Source organism: Homarus americanus, unplaced genomic scaffold (assembly GCF_018991925.1).
Source record: "Homarus americanus isolate GMGI-L3 unplaced genomic scaffold, GMGI_Hamer_2.0 scaffold27959, whole genome shotgun sequence".
NCBI classification, from domain to species: domain Eukaryota; kingdom Metazoa; phylum Arthropoda; class Malacostraca; order Decapoda; family Nephropidae; genus Homarus; species Homarus americanus.
This window is the reverse complement of record NW_024737608.1, coordinates 195,110-206,145: the sequence shown is the minus strand read 5'-3', so window position 1 is coordinate 206,145 and position 11,036 is coordinate 195,110. Positions and strand designations below refer to the sequence as shown.

Sequence of the window (11,036 nt, the reverse complement as noted above, 5' to 3'; positions counted from 1 at the left end):
ATTGTGATAAACAATATATTCCATTACAATAAAGAAAATAAGAGCATTATCAAATGTATCTCGCATGATCGAGGTGTCGGCGGGATCTTGGCGGTTGGGTCAGACGGCGGCCAATCGGGTGGCGCGCGGTGGTTGATGGGCGGAGTCAGCTCTCCGGGGGGCCGCTAGCTCCACCCACCGTCCCACCACTTTGTTATTGGCTCGCTGGCTCGTGACGTCACGCGGGCTACTGAGAACCCATTATTATTGGCGGATACTACGTGACGTCACAGAGGCCGTCCGTACTCCATGTCCAGTGTTTAAAATATTTGTTAGCCAGGGCCCTTGGTCATACTTCCTCCAGCATCGCTAGACACACTGTCGCTTCTGTGTCGACATTCGAGCAGTGATTACCCCGTAATTATCCAGTGTAGAGTGGTTGTAGTGAGCTCAGTAGAGCCTTAACGTGATCGTGAGCAGTGTGCGCAGCAGCAGCTAACTGTAGTGGAGAACCTTGGAGGCCACAACAGCAGCCCTCGCGTCGCCCAGCCAGCAGCCACCATGTGTATGTGCAGTGTTGTGTTCTGTGTTAAAGTTGTTTGTATGCTAATCTTGCGGTGGGTGGCACGTAGATCACGCAGATGTGTATGTTGCTTGGTGTGGTAATGGCGGTCTGGTGGAGTACACCCTCCGGGGGCCACAACCGCCCCTTCGCCAGTGCCAATTACCCGCTGTGCTAGGACTAGGCGCCTAATTACTGCACCCACTTGATGTATGGGTCATTAACGGCAGGGGCATCGCTTACGGCCTCGTACACGGCTGGTTGACGTAAGTTATTAGCACAGCCAATAACAGGGCCCATTATGAACGATGCTTTATGGTGGAGGAGCTTTGTGACGGCTGTGACCACCTCACTCACCCAGGGGAGCCTCTCACCTTATTATTTACATGGTAGTTAAGAAAAAAAGAGAGGCTGCAGTATATATCTGTGTTAGCTGAGAGGCAGTTAGCATGAACCACCTCGTTGGTGGCCAAATTTGAAGTGAATTTATGTACTCGACTGTGTTAATGGCGCCACTTTCTCTACTCGACAGATCCTACCATGATGGAGTCGATGCCGGTGTCGTATGCCAGCACAATGGGTGGTATGATGGGTCACTACTTCGGTGGAGGGAGTGCGGGCATGGGTGTGGGTGCAGGCATTGGCCAGATTCCTCCTGCCCACCACAGCAATGCCCTGGCCCAGCAGCAGCCACCCCAGCAGCCTCCTCCGCAGCAGGAGAGCGGCCATCCCCACCAGCAGGCGTCCCACACCCCCCACGCGCCTGCGCAGAACACCCCAGAGGTAAGAAGTGCGTCTATATTTGCCTCATCACCTGAAGGGCGTGTATGTGTGTTAGTTTTCATATTTCTGTTTCACAAATTTAGGAATTATGGTCGACATATTGTGTTGGGATAAACCTGTGGCTCACTTAGTCCATCTCTCTCTCCTGCCGCAGACACTAACAGCGAGTCACGCTCATCTCCGCCAGGCAGCTCTGGTGACGCCCGTCTCTACCCCATCACCAGCTGATTCTACCGCCTCCGGCTGCTCCCCCAGCGGATCAGCCCAGAAGAAGGAGAACGGCAGCAAGGATGATCACGTGAAGCGCCCCATGAACGCCTTCATGGTGTGGTCCCGCATGCAGCGCCGCAAGATAGCTCAAGAGAACCCCAAGATGCACAACTCTGAGATCTCCAAGCGTCTCGGTGGGTAACGTTACACATGAATGTTTTTTCCTCGATGATACAGACATATAATACATCGTCGAATAGTGTGTAGAGCGCCATGACTACTATACAGCGGCTAACCTTCTCCTTCTACTTCCATCAGGAGCTGAGTGGAAGACGCTGACGGAGGCTGAGAAACGTCCCTTCATCGACGAGGCCAAACGTCTCCGGGCCCAACACATGAAGGATCACCCAGACTACAAGTACCGTCCCCGCAGGAAGCCCAAGACCCTGAAGAAGGACGGTTACCCCTACAGTATCCCCTACCCCACCGTCTCCATGGATCCTCTCCGCGGAGGTAAGTCATTGACGGTGATGGTGCGGCCCTGGGAGACCTAAGATAACACTCAGTAAACAGTTATCATTGACGGTGATGGTGCGGCCCTGGGAGACCTAAGATAACACTCAGTAAACAGTTATCATTGACGGTGATGGTGCGGCCCTGGGAGACCTAAGATAACACTCAGTAAACAGTTATCATTGACGGTGATGGTGCGGCCCTGGGAGACCTAATATAACACTCAGTAAACAGTTATCATTTTGTTGTTCATATTTTGAGGGTAAAACAGTGACAGACACTTCATGTTAATCTTCCATTATATTTTTTCCTTTGGTTAAATCTCTTTCTCTTTTTCATTCCTTGTCTTTTATATCAACACTCACACGACACACTGAAGTTATGTTGACTTAAGTTGTTGTTGTTGTCCAGTGACGGTGAGAGGACGAAGATCTTCACTACTGTTATTATGTTATATATTTTAGATAATTTGGAGAGTTTGTATGACAGTAAACAAAAGTATAGAATATCATCAGTTACAAAGTGAGAATACATACATACACACACACACACACACTCATACATACACACACATACAGTATACGTACATACATACACAGTCGAAGGTGTATGTATTCTTAGGTGTATACATGCTGACGATTACATAAATACACAAATCTATAGTTAAGAGTGTGACATGTGAGGTAGAGTGACCTGACCTGACCTTAAGTGTAGTCAACGCTTCCAACATAACTCCAATATTTGTTGTGGTTGTGATGATGAGTGAATTTTTCCCTACATTATATAATATTACTGCTTGTTTGTTGTTTGTTCAATTTATCGCTTCCTCCTTTCATTTATTTCGGTGACTCGTCAGTTTTTTTATCATATTTAATAGTTATTTATGTTTTTATCACTATGATAATGTAAGTGTTGTCGCCTTTGGTTTGTTCAGGAAAACAATTTAAAAAAAATCAATTCTATAAACAAAAATTTCTCAACATTTATTTCTTTATACATAATATATCAGCTTTACGACGACTGAGATAACTGTGATAACGTTATAACAGCGATAGTATTTGTTCTGGTGGGGAAATAGTCTGGTGCAAAAGCCTTACCCTGGGGGACTCCGTTGTAGAGAGACAGGGCTTCCGATAGTCGTAGGCCAGCTGCTCGTCACACCCTTCCCGACCCCTCCACATCCTCTGCTTATCCAACTGTGGAGGGGGGGAGAAAATGATGTGGATATTAGAGTAAGGGGGACTGTGGAGGGTAAGGAGGGCAGTGGAGGGATGGGGAAGAGGGTGTGGATACTGGAGTAAGGGAGGGGTGTGAAGGGGGGCAGTGGGGCATCGTATCACTCATGGTGGTATCGATCACAAACACGGGGACCACCTTCGTGTTTCTCCCTGATTGTGAATTCACGTTCCAGTGTGTGTCTCTATTGTGCCATAACGCTGCTGGTGTTGGATAATGGTGTTTCAATTACCGCGGCCCCGGGGGTAGTAGAGGGGAGGGGGGTAGTGGCCGCTAGTGGCTCCCTACTTGTGCAACTGTTGGTCTGGAAAATGTATAAAGTGGTGGTGTGGTGGTGAGGGGATCAATTATTCAGGCGGTGTTGCTTGTCGCGTGTGGATGCCCCGTTGTTGGCAGCCATTACACCTCTGTTATTACACTCAGGACTTGTGTTTGGTGATCAGATTTATACGTTCATTTTTATGGTCAGTGAGAGAGCATTACGTTTTCTTTGTGAGGTACAAAGCCACGCTGAACTGTGATATAGATCGCGACATGACAGGCTATGAGATTAAGTTCTCTGCTTAGAATCTAAAGTAATGGCGCTTATTTTGGGGGGGTCTTTTGTCAATTTGATATATGTACAGGGATATTTTTTTTCTTATTGTAATACTCAACCTCTGACTCTCCATCTCCCTCATACATCTTAAGGTATCGTATAAGTAATTATTTATCTTCCTCTAGTTGGCGCTAAAGTCAATGTGAGGGTAATTTTTTCTATCCGTGTGATACTGTGACTCAAGCTAAGTCGTCACCCTCCTCTCCCTTTGAACTCTGTGCCTTAACTGTAAATAAACTCTACGTGAAAAAAATCTACTCAAAACACGACGCATAAACCAGTTCCCATCCCTTCCACAAGAGCTCATCACACTCCTCTTCCTCCCTCTCCCCTCTCCTCCCCCTTCCCTTTCCTCTCCCTCCTCCCCTACCAACCAACACAATCACGGACTTAAAAACACTGACACCCAATATTTTGTTCCCTTTATTTTCTGCCTTTTAAAAGAGTGACTCCTCCTCCTCCTCCCTCTTAAGTACGACTTCCATCATTCTCCCTCTGCCGGCACCTCCTGTAGAACCTTCCATCTCCCTAGTATGGTTACGTGTATACTTCATCACCATACTAAGGGGATAATGGATGGTATTTTACCCTCTTACATATCACAACTTTTTCCCTCCTTCGTTTTTATCGGTATCTAAGGGATCTAGGAAACCCCCCCCCCTTCCCTCCCTCCCCTTTGTCTCTCTCTCACCCTTAGTATTAACCCTTAAAACACACTGCCTGCCTGTCTGTCTGTCTGTCTTTCTTTGCTTATTTCTCACACCTCTCTCTCTCTCTCTCGCCCCACACACACAGACACTACCCCTTGGCATGGGTTAGCTCCAGCCATCCTATAACCCAGGGAATAAACGAATAGGTCCTCAACCACAAAAGCCACGAGTAAACGCCTTATTGTCCACTTCAACAATGGGGCATAATTGTTATTGTCGGCCCGTGATCCAGCTTCTAGTCACATCGGAAATTAAATCAATGACGGTCAGTGGTAGTTCGCATGTCCGTACAGTGAGTAATAGTGGTAGTTGATGGTGTATTGTCCACTCTTAATTACATACGCATGCTTGTTTGGGATGGGAGAAATTGGGGGTCTGGAATTTGTTTATTGTTGATTTGGATGTTTTATTTTGTGTTTTTTTTATGTTTTTTTTTTCGGTAAACAGATGAGGTTGGGGTTTTATCATTGTTTTATGGGATGAGTTTGTGTTTGGTGATGTGAAGGTTGTTGATATTTTTTTTTGGATGTGGGGGTAATGGGAGGGGGGGGGAGGTATAATTGGTTTTTAAGCACACGCACGAGTAAATACGCATTCCCACACACACACACACAGATATAAACACACACAATGACACGCACACACACAGATATAAACACGCACAATGACACACGCATACACACAGATACATACATACATACATACACACGCACGCACACACACACATATGCTCAGACACACATGCACACAAGCAGAGAGACAAACACCCTTCACATGCACCAGTAACAACCAGAGCAAACACACACACACACACACACACACACACACACACACACACACACACACACACACACACACACACACACACACACACACACACACACACAAGTTTAGACAATTTGCGAGGCGCTATAGCTGTGCCGTTGAATATTTCAGCGTTTGAAGGAACAATGGATCATGATTGAGAGTATTAAGAGAGTTACAATGAGCCAGAGGCGCCCTATCGATCAGTTGGTACCTCCTCTCTCTCTCTCTCTCTCTCTCTCTCTCTCAGGAGCTCACACGGGGTCTGCCTGTCAGCCCAACCAAACCCACCCCCCCCCCTACCCGCCGTCCCACGCACTCGCTTAATCGATCCTTCAAGCTGGATCACTTTGGTCCCCGTTACTGGATCACTTGTATATATATATAATTAAATTGGGTTGTTTGCCTCTCTGGATCATATGTGGACCTTTTTCTTTTTTTTAATAATTTTGTCTCTTTCGCTGGATCATTTGAATCATCATCATCACTCATTCTGGTATCTGTCTTGACCCTTATGTTGATCATCTGCTTGGCTATTTAGGATCACTTGGCCATAAAAACTAGAGTATATTATTATAGCTGGATCAATTTGTTCCAGCTGATCCACCTTCCCTTATTTTGGATCACTCGACCTTCTGTGGATCAATTTTATTCAATCTTACACCACTTAATTTCCTCGCTGGATCTTTTTACCAAACTTCTGCCAGAGGAGACGTTTTGTTGCCTGCCCTGCGGATCACCCCAGCTCTTGGAGGAGGAGGAGGAGGGAGTGCGGGGAGGGGAGAGAAGGAGGAGGGGGAGAGAGTATAGGTGGAAGGTGGGGGAGGGTAGGCCAGGGGTGGAGAGGAAGGGAGATAGGGAGGAGGGGAGTAGGCGGGGGTGGAGTAGAAGGGAGAGAAGAAAGGACCGAAGGAGGGAGGGAGAGAGGGAGGGAAGGAAGGAGGGAGACAGATGGGTCAAGGATATATCAGAGAACGTGAATAGTTCTGATGTTGTTTGTGTTTGATCCCAAGTTTTGTTTATGTGTGTTTATATTATGTGTTTGTTTACTGCAGATTTGTGTGTGTGTGTGTGTGTAAGTTCAAGAGCAACTGTACGCGTGTGTGTGTATGTCTATGTAAACATTAACCTACATACACGACAAACACAGCCGCTCTAAAAAGATAATATGTGTCACCCTCCCCCCGTGTCTGTGTTTAGTGACGCCTCTCACACACCTGTAATACTGTCTCACCTAACAACTTCCTCACTATACTTGGCCCTCCAGGGATGACGAGCTGGGTAAATAGATGTGGGATGTTATTGTTTGTTTAGATACTTCCTCTCTCTCTCTCTCTCTCTCTCTCTCTCTCTCTCTCTCTCTCTCTAGTTCTCCCTCATTCCTTCCTCTTATCTCCCTTCTCCGTTCCCTCCACCCATCTTCCTCATTCCCTTCATCTATCTACCCTCTTCTTCCCTTCCTCGTTCCCCCCCTCCACCCCCCTCCCCCTTCCCCTCTAAGTCAGGCAAAACCTCTTATGGTTCAGATTTAAATAGTTAGCGAGGGGTAAGTGGGGGGGAGAGGTGGCGTGGTGAGAGGAGGTAGTGGCGTGGTGTGAGTGGGAGGGAGAGGGATGGCAGTGGAGTGGGAGGGAAGACAGTGAGTGATGAGTGGGAGGGAAGGTAGTGGAGTGATGAGGTGGGAGGAGAGAGTGGAAGGTGGAGTGATGAGTGATGAGTGGGAGGGAAGGCAGTGGAGGGGAGGGAGAGGGAAGGTGGTATGAGTGGGAGAGGGAAGGTGGTAGAGTGAGAGTGGGAGGGAGAGGGAGAGGTAGTGGGTGATGAGTGGGAGGGAGAGGGAAGGCAGTGGAGTGGGAGAGGGAAGGTAGTGGAGTGATGAGTGGGAGGGAGAGGGAAGGCAGTGGAGTGGGAGAGGGAAGGTAGTGGAGTGATGAGTGGGAGGGAGAGGGAAGGCAGTGGAGTGGGAGGGAGAGGGAAGGTAGTAGAGTGATGAGTGGGGTACCGTGTCTTGGATGTCTCAGGTTCCGGGCTTCACCACCTACCTATTTAATTCCATTAGCGGGACCATAATTACGGGGAGAGGAAAGACAATCGGGTGTTGAGGATGGTGAGTGTCTCCTATTGTGGCAGCCTGAGTGGGAAGAGGGGTGAGAGGGGGTGATGGGGTGCAGTATAACTCCCCCTTCCCCCACCCATGCACGTGTATCCCCTTCTCCTCCCTTCCTATCCCCCTTTTCCTGTACCCCACCCCCTTCCTCTCTCCTCTTCCCCCCTTCCTCCTCTTCTTCTCCCCCTCTACAGTGCCACGTGCGGACATACTCACCACCAAGCGTTGTGTTTCCCTCTTATCTCTCTCTCTCTCTCTCTCTCTCTCTCTCTCTCTCTCTCTCTCGCCCGTGTGCCGTATAATGTGTTTTAAATGAACTCGCCGTCAACCGTGCCATAAATGTTTTTGAGTAGCCTTTTTTATCTCCTTTATCGTGGTTTGGTAATACAGTAGTGGATGAGTGGAACAAGTTAACAGACATCATCATTAACTCGAATACGCTGGATAACTTCAAACACAGGTTGGAGGATATATGAGCGATAGGGGTTGGGTGTAAATGGGACTGCCCAGTATGGGCCAATAGGCCCGCTGCAGTTTCCTCCATTCTTATGTTCTTATGTTCTCTATCTACCTATCTATCTATCTATCTATATCTATCTCATCTCAACCTACTATAAGAATACAACATCAGAGGCCAGACACATGACCTTCCAATATTAACTGTGTCTTGTTGTCTTCCTCAGGGTTCCCTTCTCAGCTCTCGCCGTATTACTCCGCCAGCGCCGCCGCAGCCAACTACGGTTCCATCACTGCGGCACACATGGCCGCCGCAGCTGCCGCCGCCGCCGCCGCTCAGCAGCAACTCACCACACAGGCGTCACAGGTTAGCCCCGTCGGTTACGGCTACGACGCCTCCAAGTACACCAGCTACATGACCGGGGCCGCAGGCTACCCCATGAGTATGTACGGGTCAGCCGCCGCAGCCGCCGCCACAGACCAAAAATATGGTGACACCAGCAAGGTCGCCGCCGCCGCTGCCGCCTCAGCCGCCGTCGGAGGATACGAAGCCGCCAAATCGTATTTGGACAGCAGCAAATATCTCTCCGACAAGTACGGCCTGGAGAAACCCACCTCATACCTGGATAAGTTGGCACAGGATCCCAAAGACGCCGAGATGAAGAGCGCGTCACCTGGCATCAGCAGTGTCAACCCGGGACCCATGGCTGGCTACGGCTCGGCTGCCGGCGCCCTCAGCAACTACTACAGTCAGGCTGCCAGTACCTCAGCCTTCCAGCCCTCTGGAGCTCTGAGTCAGGGCGTCCCCTCTACCATGGCCAGCCTCCTGCAGCCATCCCAGGTGGCCTCCTACACTAACGCGCAGTACCCGCCTGTAGGAGCCGACTACCGGAGGCCACTGTCAGTCATCTTCTAGACCCGAACAGCGTCGAGAGACTCGGGCAGCCAATCCGCCATGTCCGGACAAAGCCATGGTAGTTGCCCCTCCTGTACATATCTAGTCACGGGGGCTGTGTAAATATGTACATATCGCCATGTTAGACGTCTTTCACTTAATTATTTATGCAAGTGCCTGGGTGTTGCTGTTGATCTTGTTGGTTGATGCTTACTGAGTTCCTGTCCACAGTACAATTTAGGGGAGTTCCTGGGAGGGCCAGTGTTTGGGCCAGGTAGTGTCAACCAAGACTGTAGGGAAGGTGTGTGGAAGCCACGGGTTATAACACCATAGTCTCAACACAGCGGTGAACGCCGGGCCCTGCACTAGCCGTAGTGCGCCATAGGCCCCTACAAGAGCCACTGAGGGCCACGAGATGTGTACTTCAGTGTTCTCGGGAGGAAGTGGAATGTTCCTAAGTCCAGTACATAGACTGCTTTTGGTTGTTTGATGTTATATGTAATTTTGTTGCATGGTTCCCGATGAGAGCTGTACTGTAGTGCTCCTCTGCCCAGTAATGTTCCTAACCCCTGTGTGGCCACCTGCACGGCAGCTGGTGTTACCATTCAGCAATCTGGCGTCGTGTAAGAAAGGTGGTTCTGCCATCCAGCTGCGCGACGTCCAGCACGGCAGATGGTAATGCAAGCCAGCTGTGAGGCGACAAGCACCTTGGTGCCGGGTTCTCTATTGTAGTTATATAATTCAATAAATTAAATAATTTAGTCTCAGAGTATCTTTTATGTCCACAATAAATATAAATTATAAGTTTTATGATAAATTGTATATTTGGTTGGAACAGTTGATCAAATCTCGGAAAAAAATCCCCCAAATATGGAACAGGACTACATAATTTTTATTAAAACGAAAAAAAAAACAAGAGTATTAATGGAGTTTAACCGTTTAAACACTTTAATTAAGATATATATAAAGAGACATATTCTGGAGATGAATTTTAAAGGTCCATAAGTTTAGGTTAGGTTCTAATGAGTTCAAAGTTGACACGAATTTGTTTTTGGGGGAGGACCTGTGTATGGGCCTAGAGATCAATGTATTGCTATAACCTGAACATCTGAACAATATATACAAAAATTCAGGTGTGTCGAGGAGATAAACACCTTTCTAACACACCTGAATTATTTATCTGGTGAAGTGCAGGTGATCAACTTGGCATGGCATTGATTTTGAGATCCATAGAGACACTATAAACTTCTTCACACACACACACACACACGCACACACACACACACACACACACACACACACACACACACACACGCACACACACACACACACACACACACACACTTTGAACTCCTGTCATGACCCCTTCACCTTATATCCTTCGAGGTGAAAAAACAAAACACAGGTAATTAAGACAATCTCAGGTCAATGCCGACTCCCCTTGAACCACTGTTGTCTTCTGATATAGATGTTGACAATTAACCCACGGAGCTATTAAGAATCTTAGGTTAGGTTGTTGTTGTTGTTGACATTATTAGAATAACGAAGAAGTTGAGTCTCATGACGTGACCTTTATAAACACACATGATCAACAGAGTTATTAGTTAATTTTCTCTTCAGCTCAACGACTCATCCATCAGTTAAGGGGGAAAAAAGTCTCCCATTAGAACTTGACTGAGCGTTGTAAAAAAGGAAAAGAGAGAGAGAGAGAGAGAATCAACACACACACACACACACACACACACACAGAACCACTCATAAATCACAAAGAAAACGGTAACTTATTTTTCCGGTGAACAGCTGAGAAGTGTTTACGTTGATGCTCAGTTGTTTGTGTTCAGGGGATGATGGGATTCACGCATCACCTCGGTAATAAAATGACCCCTGTAATCTTGTCTACTCCTTTACTGTACTAAATCTTTTAATTACAACAACACAGTAATAAACTATCGAAAGAATTACATTATTGACGACAAGTTACCATAAAAAATAAAGTTTGAGAGACGTGATAAAGAGAGTATTTGTTTATACAGTTATAGAATTTAAGACACCAGTTCACAGCATCAGCCTCCTCTCTTATTGATGGGTTCGTGGGATACGCCGTACGGTTAGCCGGAAATAAAGCATATTCTTATTGTCGTCATTGTCATGGTAAGTTAACGGTGAGGGTGGTCAGGGGAGGG

General features: G+C 47.5%; 1 protein-coding gene across 1 annotated transcript; it reads left to right on the top strand.

The window, feature by feature from the left end:
• Positions 1 to 320: 320 nt before the first annotated feature.
• Positions 321 to 9,615, top strand: LOC121873487 (transcription factor Sox-1a-like). Its single transcript, XM_042377078.1, has 5 exons — positions 321 to 544; positions 1,074 to 1,324; positions 1,479 to 1,728; positions 1,853 to 2,047; positions 8,186 to 9,615. Exons 1-5 carry the CDS (start codon positions 541 to 543, stop codon positions 8,872 to 8,874), a joined length of 1,389 nt encoding a protein of 462 aa, XP_042233012.1. The 5' UTR covers positions 321 to 540; the 3' UTR covers positions 8,875 to 9,615.
• The last annotated feature ends 1,421 nt before the right edge of the window (positions 9,616 to 11,036 follow it).